We start from the raw sequence: 14,048 nt of genomic DNA, 5'->3' as shown, positions 1-14,048 counted from the left end.
TAAGTTTGATCAAGTTTATATAAAAAAGTTAACAATATCTAAAATATGAAACACTAAATTTAAATATAGTTTCATAATATGTTTGAATTGCATTGAAAATACTACTATATTTTTATATAAATTTGATCAAATTTAAAGAAATTTGATTAGAAAAAAAAAGTTAAACGACTTATAATATGAATTGGAGGGAGTAATAGATAGATACTCCAGATTATACTCCCTCCATCTCTAAATATTTGACGCCGTTGATTTTTTTAAACATGTTTGCCCATTCGTCTTATTCAAAAACTTTTGTGAAATATGTAAAACTATATGTATACATAAAAGTAAATTTAACAACGAATCAAATGATAGGAAAATAATTAATAATTACTTAAATTTTTTGAATAAGACGAACGGTCAAATATATTTTAAAAAGTCAACGGCGTCAAATATTTAAGGAACGGAGGGAGTATTAGATTAGAGTTAGATTATTTGGTGCTTCTTTTTTGGAAAAGTTTTGGCTTTTCCTTACCTTATGCAACGTGCTGAAATTCAGATAAAGCAGGTTCTAGGCTAATTTCTGATTTTTCGTATCATATTAGGATTTAGGTACTCCGTGTGTCAACGAGAGCCCGTTAAAACGCCCCCCCCCCCCCCCCCCTGTGGCACCGCGACCACTCCGGCGAGCACGTCAGCACGGCGCAACTCCGCCGTCCCCGTCGAAGGCGCACAGCCTCCCTCGCCGCCGCCGGCGGCGGCAGGGGACCTCCCGCCTCCTCCCCAAGAGACCCAAGGTAAACCTTTCGCATCTGCTTGTACCATGATTCTTGATTCCTAAGTTGAATAGGTTCTACTATTAGATTGGATTAGCTGCAGTTAATTAATTAAATTAGATAATAAGATCAAGATTTGGCTTGATTGGAATCTAGAGAAGTAAGTGCTCTGTAATTTGTTTCACAGTTAGGACCCTCTGAAGTCTGAACTATGTCAGCTAGCTACATCAAATCTTCTGAGTCCTCATTTGAATTCAGACGCTATACACACATTGTCCTATATAAACTTAAGCCCTGTTTAGATCCAGGGGTGAAAAGTTTTTACGTGTCATATCGGATATACGGACACACATTTGAAGTATTAAATGTAGACTAATAACAAAACAAATTAAAGATTCCGCCTATAAACTACGGGACAAATTTATTAAGCCTAATTAATCTGTCATTAGCAAATGTTTACTGTAGCACCACATTATCAAATCATGTACTACCTCCGTTTTTTAATAGATGACGCCGTTGACTTTTTCTCACATGTTTGATCATTCGTCTTATTCAAAAATTTTATGCTAATGTATAAGATATAAATCACAATTAAAGTACTATAAGTGATAAAACAACCCATAACAAAATAAATTATAATTACGTAAATTTTTTGAATAAGACGAATGGTCAAACAAGTGAGAAAAAGTCAATGGCGTCATCTATTAAAAAACGGAGGGAATAGCAATTAGGCTTAAAAGATTCTTCTCGCAATTTACACGCAATTTGTGTAAATTAGTTATTTTTTCGTTTATATTTAATACTCCATGTATGTGTCCAAACATTCGATGTGATAGGGTGAAAAATTTTGCTAGGGGATCTAAACAGGGCCTTGGTAAAAGGGATACAAGTTACAACCGATTCGATATGACTATTTTGCTTGGTGTCCTACTGGAAATGAGCTTCGGTTTTAACTTTTAAGTTGCTCCAAACCCCACGCAGCCAAAAAAAAAAAAAGGTTAAAGTCATGGCGCGCTTCATTTAAAAAAAATAATGATAAGCTAATTATAGAAGTGGCATGACAAGGAGAAAAAAAAATACTGCTCTTATGCAGTTATGCTTGTATCCATGTTATGTGATTATTCTGTTCCTTTACTGTAGCTAAAATGGAAAAGAGAAAGAGGATAGCCTCAAAAGAAGACCTGCATGGACAAATGATGAAGAGGAAGAAATGGAGACTTCAGTTGAGCAACCTACCCGAGGTATGAAATATCGATCTCGAATTTAGCATCTTGGTCCTCCTCACAAGATGATGTTGTATTTGTTCGCTGTTCGGCCTAATCTTTCAGTCGACCCGGCAAAAAGATATTTAGTATCTTGGTCCTCACAAGATGATGTTGTATTTGTTCGGCCTAATCTTTCAGCCGACCCGGCAAAAAGATGATGCAAAATGCCTTTAGTAGAAGAACCTCTCCGTATCTCTATTCGCTAATCTGTATATTTAATCTATTTGTATTTACTGCAGGATATTCTCTGCACTATCGTGTCAAAATTACCGTTAAGAGAAGCTGCTAGAACGAGCATATTATCTAGCCAATGGAACCGCACTTGGTGCAGCCACACAAACCTAAACCTTAGTTATCGATCAATAATGTCAAGGCGCTACATCGAAAGAGACATAAGACCTGAAGGCAGGAAGCTAAATGCTGAAGAGTTTATCAGGAGGGTGGACGCAATCTTGCAGCAGCACAACGGTGGAGGCGTTGAGAAAATCGAAGTTATAGGACTTTTAGAAAATGAAAATGCGTATCACATCAATGGATGGGTGAACTTCGCCATCAAATCGAAGACAAAGCAACTTGTTCTTGATTTCAGATCTTTCCACTGGCCCATAGATGAGCCATATAACTTTGCATTTCAGATTTTTGATGCTGCTAACATGGAAAATTTGCAGTCTTTGAAACTTGGTTCCATTTCTCTGAAGCCACCTGCAGATTTTAAGGGTTTTCAGAACCTTAAAAGGCTTAAGCTACTAGATGTGGGCATTACTGATGAAGATCTACAACTTTTGTTGTCCAATTGCAACTGTTTGGAGTTTCTTGGAATATATTGCTGTAAATTGATTACAAGCTTACGGACTACTCATCTTTCAACCCAGCTTAAGCATTTGTATGTCTATGAATGCCCATGTCTCAAAGAGATAGAGTTAAACTCTGGCCTGACAACACTCGAGTACATTGGTCCATTGATACCTTTAGCACCTCCTGGAATTTATGTGCTTACAAATTTACGCATAAAGTCATTGGACATTTCTGATTCTCTTCAGTATATTTTCACCGAACTTCCCAGCACTCTTCCACGTCTCGAGATGCTGACTTTGCAATGTCGTGAACTTGAGGTTGCAGACACATCACTTCTTTATATTCCCAATTTACTTGTAGACTTCCATCTTACAGGTTAACTCAAGTTACACTATTTTTGTTCATTGTTATTTGTGTGCATGTTTCAGAGGATTACTTTGCCAGACAAACCAATCAAATTTATTTATCTAAAACATCTGAGATTGGAATTGGCATTTTCTGGCCCAAGGAAATGGGATGCTGACATTCTAGATTTTGCCTGCATCTTGGAGGCTGCTCCCTTGATGGAAAAGCTTGAATTTCATGTAAGTTTCAAGTCTTAAATTATGTATTTTGCCGACAAATTGTCAGTGAACTTATAAATGCTTTTCATTAGTTGTCATTAAGGATGCTGAAATGAACAGCTCCATTGAATTATGAATTACCTTTACATATACTGATTATTGAGCAATTGGCAATGCATCTAATTTGATCCTGATATTGGCCTGACCATCATATAATCATATATCATGCTCGTGTGTTTAATTTATAACATGCTGCTCTTACAAGGTCTATTTTTTTTGGTCTGTATTTATAGATGTGGATGAATTGTCGTGATCACCTCCGGTATCGCAAAGCTCATGGTAAACTAAGAACTCTTCCTCCATGCCCCCACTACCATCTCAAGGAGGTCAATATCGCAGGATTTTACGGTCAGAAAGACCAGCTGGAGTTGGCACATCATATTCTCAGGAACTCTGTCGTGCTCCAAGCCATGAACATAGATCCGAGGCCTATAGCAGCCTGTGATCCTTCGAGAATGGCAATTCTTGAGGCGTTCAACTTTGTGGATGGATCTAAAGTTGCCATGAAATATCTCTGCAAGGCAGACCACCGTAACGTCGTTCATGTTTCAGATGTGTCACGTAAGGATGTCGAAAATGTACCAGCTTACCGGCTGGTATCTCCATTTTGGATTGAGTTTGATAAGACCAAACGTTCCGGCTTGTTAATTAGGTGATCTTGACATCTGGGATTAAAGCTCCATTGAGGCGAAATGGTTCGTTTTGAGTTTGTTTCACTTTGACGTTGAAATGGACCTTGAAGGAAGCTTGCGGTGGAAGAATACACATAATTTCCAGTTTATTGAGATTTTTTCATGTGTAAATTAATTGTGTAGAAAAAATTGCGGTTTATCATTGGAGGAGTAACTATCTTTGTTGTCCAGAATGTTATGTTATTTCAAATCTCCGTGCAACTGCATATCTTTTTAAAAAACAAATCCAAACTAAGAGCATACCCATATACCCAATATAGCTCCCAATGCAAATATTTTGAGCCTCCAAGTAAAAATTAGGCTCCAACAATTTCTCTAAACAGGTGCCTAAAATTGGATCCCCCAACTCCGGGTAAATCACTTCACAAGGTAGCGCTCCCAATCTGCCGTCCCAAATATTGTTTGATTCAATTTGGAAGTTGTTGATTGATGAACAATTGTATTTTCCTGAAATATTGAACTCCCAGATATCAGAATTGAGCAGAATAACAATGGCTATCTGTGACATGTTTGCACCCTCCTTCCAGTAAACATGAAGAATTGAAAAGTTTGTTTTCTCTTTCGAGTTGTTTATTCTCTACAAGTTCTTGAAGTTAATGCCAGTTGTGCAGCTTGAACAGTTGAACATGTATGTAGATATTGGCTCTTCTGTACACTTCAATTTTCTGTAGATATTGTCTGGGGTTTTATCATATCGTTCAAATTTGCAGTGAAAAATTTTCTGTAGATATTGTCTGGGGGTTTTATCATATCGTTCAAATTTGCAGTGAAAGTAGGAACAAATGCATTGTGACTTAGATAAAATAAGAGACAATTACATTGGTACTAGATAAACTGAAGGACTATTGCCTTTGGATTTGATATAGTGGAGGGTATTCTAGTCCTTTAGTTTGTTTATTGGTATATATGGGACGGAAAAGCTAATTCTCACGCGCGCCGCCGCGGCGCGTGTTTTAGGCCCACGGCCGCATACGCATTTCTGGACCACCAGCTATAGGCGATTCCTATTCCGTCCGATGAGCCAACAAGCTGCCACGTGCATGCGTTTACAACGGGATTTGAAAAGATCATGATTTTTTTGGGGGGAATGCCATTCGGCTAGCTTTATTGATAGGATAGATCATGATTAGTTTAATTAAGTAGTAGTTACTAAATTAAGATAACCTTTCCTTTTTTATTGGCGGGAGATTTTTCTTTTTTCTTTAATAAAAAAATTGAAAATCTATACAAAATTTTCTTAACTTTCAAATTAAATATAAAACTTCCTAAAAAAAATTAAAATTCATTAAAAATGTAAAACTTTCAACTCGAAATTTGAAAAAAATTCAAGTCAAATTTGAAAACTTTCAACTTAAAATTTGAAATTTTCAATTTGAATATTGGAAACTTCCAAGTCATAATTCGAAAACTTTCAACCAAAATTCAAAAACCTTCAACTTAAAATTCAAAAACTTTCAACCCAAAAATTAAAACTTTTAATTTGAATTTTTGAAATTTCAAGTTGAAATTTCAAAAATTTCAATCTGAATCTTAAAACAAATGTACCTAAATTTTTGAAAATTTTCAACTCAATTGTTTATTTATTATTTCATTATAAAGGACTACTTAATTCTAATTGTTACTCCTTGTTAGCGCTAACATTAGCTCTACGGCACTAGGCTGTGCGGTTGCCAGCCTGCCACGCGTGTATGAGCCGAAAAGTTACGGAGTCGAACTAGGCTAGGAATACAACAAAAGAAAAAAGTGCGCTCGACCTACCCTTCTTGCGCGTCTGCGCGAGGTAGGCATCCCCTATATGGGATGGATGAAAAAATTGAGTTATTTTGTGAAGGCGGTGGTATAAGCAAAGAAAGAAGGTTGAGAGCTAATGTTGTTTTCACCTCTGTACTGTTTGAAAATTTTAAATTTGTATTTGAATTGTTGTGTTTGAAATTGTGAATTTGGATTCAATTGAAATGTATGTATTAGAAATATTCATATTTGAAATGTTATGTGGTGTTAAACTAGCCATAGACATACAATGCATGTTAAAATATAAGAGAAAAACGAATAGGGCTAAGAGATACTCCCTCCGTCCCAAAAAAACCCAATGTGTTCAGGTTCAAATTCAGAATTGGGTTTTTTTTTTTTGATGGAGGGAGTAGTGGTTATTGCTGAAGTCAGAGATACCTTTAAGAGAAAAAGAAAAGAAAAGATATATGTGTGTTTTGTGTGTTTGACAAAAAATGAAAAAAAAGAAAAGAAAAGATATGTGTGTGTTTGACAAAAAATGAAAAAAAATTACAAAAATGCGTTTGCCGGGAGTCGAACCCGGGTCTATTGCTTGGAAGGCAATTATCCTAACCGTTGGACTACAAACGCCTTTTATTCAAAAGTCATACTACTAATTTCTAGTGCTTGTTTTGAAGGAGGGCACGTGGTCCAACGATGCCGTGCCACCCTCCACCACAAGACGACGTCCACGGCCACGCAGATGGATCACGTGCCCACCCACCCACGCGCGCCCCCATACATACCTCTCATCATCACTCGCGAACTCTCGCCTCGCTCTCGCCCCCACTTCCTCCGCCGCCATGGCCACCGCCGCCGCCGCGCTCCTCCGCCTCTCCCGCTCCCGCCGCCCGCTCCTCCCCCTCTCCTCCCTCCGCCTCCCGCCTCCCGCCCCGTACCACCACCACTCCCACTCCCAAACCCCACCCTCCTCCTCCTCCTCCCACGCCCGCCTCCCCGCCTTCCTCTCCTTCCTCGCCGCCGCCGCCGCCGCCGGAGGAACGACCGTCGCCCTCTGCGACTCCGGCATCGACCACCGGTGCTCGCCCGCCCGCCCGCCCGCCCCCACACCGATCGCTCAGTCGATCCCGCGGTTGCGTATTGACGCGTTGCTTTTGTTCTGCAGGGTCGGGGGCAAGGAGAGCACCGAGCTGGTGGTGCGCGGGGAGCGGAAGCGCGTGCCCAACGAGTTCATCGACGAGCTCGCTTCCTTCCTCGGGGTGATGAGCTCGTGGCCTTTTCAGTGAGGATGCTTTCGCCGTTGAGGTGAGCTGAGCTGAGCTGACTGCTAAGTGTCCGTCCTCGCAGGAGAACCTGACGGTGGACTACGAGGAGAGGCACTACCATGGCACGCCGCAGAACAGCTTCCACAAGGCAGTCAATGTGCCCGATGTCGTCGTCTTCCCGAGGTATAACCTGATCTAACAGTAGTACTGATTACTGAATAGTGATAGATACTGATTGATACCAAAGTTCGTCTTGTGGGGTTATGTGTTGACCTTGTCCTTCTCTCAGAGATTGTAATGCCGGCCCAAATCAAATTTTGCAGGTCCCAGGATGAGGTACAGAAGATTGTGATGGCTTGTAACAAGTACAAGGTATGTCTCATTAATGCAAACACGGTGCGAATCTTTTGCATTTTTCTTTAGAAAGAGCCGCATCAGTTATCCGTCTGCTAGACTTTACTACATTTGATTGTGTGAATTGTGAAAATCCACTTTCTATCACACTATGCTGAGCTAGATTTTTATATTTCAGATTTCAGACTAATTTTATTGGTTGTTTTAGTTTACATGACCTTGGTACTGCTGCTAATCACGTGTGATGTAACGAATCTTTCTGGCTTCTCGTTTTTCTCGTCTGACTCTTGTACTTTGTTACACGTGCCATTTAAAATCTGTTTAGAAAATTGGAAATCAATTTTCACCTTGAGAATGCCATATTCTCAGTAAAGGAATTCTTTACCTTCATTTGCTGTCTCCAGCAATAGTCTATAAAAGGAGCAGACAGTGTGGATGTCTCCCAATGTTTTCATGATGGCTAATTACTTGTATGAGGGTTCCACTATAGAACTGAATGATGATGCCTTTTTCTTCGAGACAGGTGCCAATTGTACCATATGGTGGGGCTACATCAATTGAGGGTCACACGTTGGCACCTCATGGTGGTGTTTGCATTAACATGTCTTTGATGAAGGTAAACATTGATAAATGTAACTAGAGACCATATAGTTGTAGGCACTAATAATTTCGTGGAAATTAAATCTTTCTGAATTAATTACCCTTGTTTCTAATCCTTAAAAGGTGCTTCAGTATATGTTCCATCAATTTCTTTTTACCATGGTTTGATTGTTTGATACTACTTCCATATGCCAAACAGACAAAACTGTTACTAGCAGTGAGCTCTTGATGCAGGATAGATGAGACGATACAAAGCTGTTTCTCTGTTAATTTCACTTTCTTCTAATTTGTAGTTTGCTTTAAATCGTTCACAGAAAATCAAATCCCTGCATGTTGAGGATATGGATGTAGTTGTTGAACCAGGAGTTGGATGGATTGAGCTGAATGAGTACCTGAAACCATATGGCCTCTTTTTCCCTCTTGACCCAGGCAAGTCCATTGTTTATTGTTTACGTGAAACATAATCTGTCCACTAACTTTGACATAAAACAGTATGAATTTGTACTGGATGTCATTTGGTTGCTGCTAACTAAATTTAGTTTCTGATAATTTTGTTTAACTTTCTTGCATCGTCTAGACATTTGGGTGATATGTACATCTTTGTGCCTGTGATAACATGACATGCAGCATATTCGTCCAACTTCACCCATCCTTTTGGGCATTTGGTAACATGATATGAAGCATAATTTTGTGCTAGATCGGTGGTTTAGCTCAAGTATTCTTATCTGATTTGCAGGGCCTGGGGCCACTATTGGAGGAATGTGTGCTACTCGCTGTTCTGGTTCACTAGCTGTGAGGTAATTCTCCTTATATTTCTCAGGGTACTTTCGAGCTTTTATAGTGAAACGGTCCACCCCATCGAAAAATAATGTACAACTGTAATCCACGTGATGGTGCATTCTTTTATGGTTATCTTTATGATTTACTGTTAAATGGCTTTGATGATTTGCTTATTAGTTTGTAGGTACGGAACAATGCGGGACAATGTGATTAACCTCCAGGTTCTTTTGGCTATCCTTGAGTGAGCTATTTTCAATTGACTTTCACATACAAATAGTAAAATTTTCTCAGTACTGCAGGCTGTTCTACCTAATGGTGATGTTGTCAAGACGGGTTCTCGAGCCCGAAAGAGTGCAGCTGGGTATGCAAGATCCCCTCCCGAATAAGTTTCTTTTTATGTATCTTGGGAGTGAATCATTATTTCACTGGTTCCTATGCCCATTAATGTGTTAAATACATGTGGGATTTACATGTATTCTTGGCATCAATGATGGGTTTTTTGTTCTCTTCTGTTGAATGTCAGATACGATCTTGCTCGTTTGATCATTGGAAGTGAAGGAACTTTAGGGGTAATTACAGAAGTGACTGTACGTCTTCAAAAGCTTCCATCTCATTCCGTGGTAGGTCTTCTATTTCATCTAGACACTGTCCAAACAATGTTTTGCTTACAGTGTGTACTGGACTTGAATGCCGTCAACTCTCTGCATATTGGTGTGTGCAGTTGTTGTGTTAGCATATACACTATTATGGCTTTATGTAGTACACCAATTACTTTCATTTGCTCATAGATCTTTCTTTTTGGAGAAATCCTTTATAATCATGCTATGGCACATAGCTATTATCTTGCATATTGGGAAATGGGGAACATTTGTGAGTCTGAACAAATAAAAGCTTCTCTTCTAAGCACCTGCTGTGTGCTCTGAACTGGAAAAATAACATGGTCTGAAGCCTATCGGTGTGATCTACTCCCTAAATTTCTAAACCTAATACTGTTGAAAGATCTACGCACACACACACACACTGGATTTCTATGTTCATTTTGCTGTACGAACTATTTTGTACTACCTGTCTATTTTGTTCCTTATTTTACTGGTGAAGACACTCCTAGGTGCTCTGCTATTTCAGGTTGCAATGTGCAATTTTCAAACAATTAAGGATGCTGCTGATGTTGCTATTGCAACAATGCTTTCTGGTATACAGGTTTGTCTTTTTTTCTTCTGATTTTAGTTAGTTACAGGTTTGTCTTTTTTCTGCTGATGAAGCTCATATATGAAATTGTCACACCTCCACTTTGTAATCCATCATTTCGATCAATGAAATGGCTATAAGGTAGCTCTACCTTCTTACATCAAAAAATATATGAGATTGTTACACCTCTGTTTCAGATTGAGCAAATCCGCTTGTCTCCATAGGCAAGTGTTAGGTTAACTAACTAGGGAAATTTGGTTCTATGAACTATAAATATTGAAATGCTTTCATAGAACTTCTGCAGGTGTTTCAGTAAGCAATTTAAAAAGGTTGTAGGTTATGACTACTTGTATGTTTTCTGCTTGACCAGGTCTCAAGAGTGGAATTGTTGGATGAGGTTCAGATAAGGGCAATTAACATGGCAAATGGTAAAAACTTACCTGAAGTACCAACCTTGATGTTCGAATTCATAGGGACAGGTAACCTAATTTTTATTTGAATAGTTAACACTTCACACTGAACTTTGACAAAAAAGTCTACTTTATACTGTATTGTGCATCTATGTTTGGCAGTACTGAGTCCTCTAGAGTTAAGTGTTCAAATAATAAATAAAAGATGGAACAGGAACCAATAGGCATAGAATATCTTAGTTTTCTCTAGATATGTTGACACTATAATTGACAAATGCAACTCCACAGTTTTATACTTTTACCGTCAATTAGTGTTTATGAATTTGGTTGATGATCAACGGTAGTGAGTAAAGAACTCTCGAATAAAACTAAATTTACTGTGCACACTGTTTCTGTCAAGATAACTTTTTGAATAGTACGTATTAAATAGCAGTCGGTATGTAGTCAAGTTTGGTTTCAAAGAGTGACATACAAGTCTGGGCTTGTGATCTTCCTGTCTTAGGGACAAAACCAGCACATTTCGAGTAATATAATACCTGGGTTTTGTTATCCACTTTTGAGCAGTTCCACTCGAAACTCAAAGTTCCTTCTCATTAAAAAACTTCTTAAGATGCAACTATTTTTTTCAGCTTGAATACCACAATCTATTTTTTTATTTGCTAATATATTTCCATCGTGAATACCCAGAAGCCTATGCTCTTGAACAAACACTATTGGTTCAAAAGATTGCCACAGAACACCATGGATCTGATTTTGTTTTTGTAGAAGAGCTGGATGCTAAAGAGGAGTTATGGAAGGTCAGCCAATTTTTTCATCTGAACTTGTGTAGATTTCCTAGTACTCATCTGAATATTGTAGACTTCCTAGTAAATAAAGTAGTCTTTATTCTGCATAATCTTACACATGCCTGAATATGGTATCAAACTATCAATTTGCATCCACCTATATCTGGGTAACAGTGGCAGTGGCAGTACTGAAGTATGTGTTTCTCCTTTTGCTGAAACATATTTATGATAGCATTTTATTCTTATATGTGCAGATTAGGAAGGAAGCACTTTGGGCCGGTTTTGCCATGAAACCTGATCATGAGGCTATGATAACGGTCTGTTTACTTATAACTTGTCAACATATATTTTTTTGAACAAAAAAATATATTGATCAAGCATAGTCGGTGTACTTTGATGTTACACATCATGCTACCTGATGTTTGATTATGTAGTTGTGAATCTCAGCATCTTCCTTCGTAGTTATCATCCTCTTCATAAATGTGAGAACAATTATGATCTCAAAATAAGTGCTGCATTCAGGAGGACAATTGGCAACCAAACATGCTTACGGCTATGTAAATATGATTGGTCTTGTATCTCAACTCTTTCTTTGAATCAAGATAGGACTTCTCCATTAGCAAGCTGGTCTATTTAAATCTTGTGAGCACCATATTTATAGGATAAATCCATAATATGCTACTCACTGTGAGGATGACATGTGGCTCCCGTATCATGTGCGTCTATAGATTGGACAACTCAATGGCATAAAATGGATCCCCCCTCCCCCTTCTGATTTTTTTTTATCTCATATGCTTATATAGATCGTCCAAAGGTCGTCACAATCATCATACCCTTACAAGCTTTCAATTTTCAGTGGACTGACTCTATCAAGTCATCTAATGCCACATATATGTTTATTTATGCAGGATGTTTGTGTTCCTTTGTCTAGACTTGCAGAATGCATATCTGTCTCAAAGGAAAAGCTTGATGCATCACCATTGACTTGGTACACGTTCTCTCTTATTATGCAAAGCCACTGTGTAAAATTATGTTCTCATTTATATCTAATACAAGGCATAGTCATGTGCTCCATTATCTAATATTTGAAGTATGCATAAAGTAGCATCAAGCATGTTATTATCTCGCAATGGCTCCAATAAGACATCATGCCATCTTTTTTTAATCATGAATTCCTTACCTCTGATTTTTGTACGTTCCTAGTTTGGTTATCGCTCATGCTGGTGATGGAAACTTCCACACAATAATCCTATTTGACCCTAGTCAAGAAGACCAACGACGTGAAGCGGAGAGGCTAAACCATTTCATGGTTCATACTGCTCTCTCTATGGAAGGTACAATGAAAAACTGACCAAGCCAGCATGTAAAAGCTGCCTGAAAAGATTAATATTGACTCTGATGATGAACAGGTACCTGTACAGGAGAGCATGGTGTAGGTACAGGGAAAATGAAGGCAAGTGTCTATCACCTGTTTTCTTTTATTATGTTCTGCACTTCTGCTAGCAGATACAAGAGCCATCTTTGCTGATACGATTCTCAAAGTGATGGCACAACCGCCAAGTGCCAATCACTAACCATTCTCTTAAGATAGGAAAATTGCAAGAGGCTATACCAGTACATTCATGATGGTTGAACAGATTAAAAGTTCATGAGTATCTGGCCCAGAACGTACCTTCAAAACTTCAATTTCCCTTGCTGCCTATTGTAAATTTGTTACCCTACGGGTTATCAAGATGTACTTTATTTTTGAATTTCCTGATAGGACCTCCTATTGTCTTGCTCATGGCTGTCATCACCCCCATTACTGACTTTTATTTTTTCTATGCATTTTGGCAGTACCTAGAGAAAGAGCTGGGCATCGAGTCGCTAAGGACGATGAAAAGAATAAAGGCTGCGTTGGATCCCAACAATATCATGAATCCAGGGAAACTGATTCCACCTCAAGTCTGCATTTGATGATACAGACGTTCCCAAGTTGCTGGCTGACTCACTGGCTGGTTCAGTGACTTCCACTCAACTCCCAGTCCAGCAAGGCAAGTCGTGGCGTTACCACTGAATGCGCATTGAACGGCGAAGACTCAGGACTGTTATACACGAGTTGAATGCAAAAATAAACGTGAACGCTAGAACTGTTACTCTGAGCCATTCATATACCGGGAATAAATGAGCAAAACTTCGTTCCAGTTGCTATATGAAATATGAGTGATTCTATGATAGGCTTGGTGATAGAAAATTCTAAGCTATTTCAAATATTTGGAGCTAAACAACGTAGTAGTAGATGTTTGGTGAATTGAAGATTTGCCACGTTAGAGCTGATAATATGATTTGTCACTCATGTGTCTATGATATACTAGACCAGTGAGTGTTGCGTGAGTTACTTGGAGTAGGGTAAAAAATGTTATGGATTTTTCTGTCCGGCTATCGTTTTCCTTTTATACCCACCTTTTGTTTTGTTTTCGAATTGTCTGGAAATGGAATCGAATGGTAGGGGATCTTTATTGACTGCTTTAGCAGCATACCGTTTTCATTTGAAAGTTTTGTAGAAATCACCTGTTGATGCTATAATATTATTTGAACCATTCAGTTAGAGATATTTAGAACTCATTAATATCATATGCATGTCATATAGAGACCATTCCATATATCAGCTGAGACGCAAAAAAAAAAACTGTAAACATTGGTAATTAACTAAATTGTTTTTCTTATATTATCCTTCCTCTCTTTCCCCTACCCGTAGTAAAATCACTCTCCTTTCATGTTTCTGTCTTCTCGCTCTCCTCCCCACACCAGTAAATTTGTTTAGCT

General features: G+C 38.5%; 2 protein-coding genes and 1 non-coding gene across 3 annotated transcripts; 2 read left to right on the top strand and 1 right to left on the bottom strand.

Moving 5' to 3' along the window:
- The first annotated feature begins 649 nt into the window (after positions 1-649).
- On the top strand, positions 650-4,685 carry LOC107276606 (F-box/FBD/LRR-repeat protein At5g56420). Its single transcript, XM_015790270.3, has 5 exons — positions 650-776; positions 1,896-1,996; positions 2,260-3,132; positions 3,244-3,399; positions 3,672-4,685. Exons 2-5 carry the CDS (start codon positions 1,901-1,903, stop codon positions 4,092-4,094), a joined length of 1,548 nt encoding a protein of 515 aa, XP_015645756.1. The 5' UTR covers positions 650-776; positions 1,896-1,900; the 3' UTR covers positions 4,095-4,685.
- A 1,734-nt stretch (positions 4,686-6,419) lies between these two features.
- Positions 6,420-6,491, bottom strand: TRNAG-UCC (transfer RNA glycine (anticodon UCC)). The gene has a single exon. It is a non-coding gene; the product is annotated as a tRNA-Gly (tRNA).
- A 147-nt stretch (positions 6,492-6,638) lies between these two features.
- Positions 6,639-13,426, top strand: LOC9270233 (D-lactate dehydrogenase [cytochrome], mitochondrial). The gene is made up of 18 exons (XM_015789124.3): positions 6,639-6,939; positions 7,027-7,120; positions 7,209-7,309; positions 7,450-7,498; positions 8,004-8,096; positions 8,395-8,509; positions 8,817-8,877; positions 9,045-9,081; positions 9,160-9,221; positions 9,384-9,480; positions 9,986-10,060; positions 10,419-10,527; positions 11,146-11,255; positions 11,498-11,560; positions 12,152-12,231; positions 12,447-12,577; positions 12,653-12,696; positions 13,080-13,426. The coding sequence occupies exons 1-18, from the start codon at positions 6,704-6,706 to the stop codon at positions 13,197-13,199; spliced, it is 1,677 nt and encodes a 558-aa protein (XP_015644610.1). The 5' UTR covers positions 6,639-6,703; the 3' UTR covers positions 13,200-13,426.
- Positions 13,427-14,048: the final 622 nt, after the last annotated feature.

The sequence above is a fragment of the Oryza sativa genome, chromosome 7, assembly GCF_034140825.1.
Source record: "Oryza sativa Japonica Group chromosome 7, ASM3414082v1".
NCBI lineage: Eukaryota > Viridiplantae > Streptophyta > Magnoliopsida > Poales > Poaceae > Oryza > Oryza sativa.
The sequence above is the reverse complement of the archived record's forward strand: the minus strand, read 5'-3'. Positions and strand labels throughout refer to the sequence as shown.

Coding starts and splice junctions, on each gene's coding strand:
- LOC9270233 (XM_015789124.3), top strand. CDS start 6,704: ATGGCCACCGCCGCCGCCGCGCTCCTCCGCCTCTCCCGCTCCCGCCGC. Junction 7,310..7,449: donor GATGTCGTCGTCTTCCCGAG/GTATAACCTGAT, acceptor CAAATTTTGCAG/GTCCCAGGATGAGGTACAGA. Junction 9,222..9,383: donor GCCCGAAAGAGTGCAGCTGG/GTATGCAAGATC, acceptor GTTGAATGTCAG/ATACGATCTTGCTCGTTTGA.
- LOC107276606 (XM_015790270.3), top strand. CDS start 1,901: ATGGAAAAGAGAAAGAGGATAGCCTCAAAAGAAGACCTGCATGGACAA. Junction 1,997..2,259: donor AGTTGAGCAACCTACCCGAG/GTATGAAATATC, acceptor TATTTACTGCAG/GATATTCTCTGCACTATCGT. Junction 3,400..3,671: donor TGGAAAAGCTTGAATTTCAT/GTAAGTTTCAAG, acceptor CTGTATTTATAG/ATGTGGATGAATTGTCGTGA.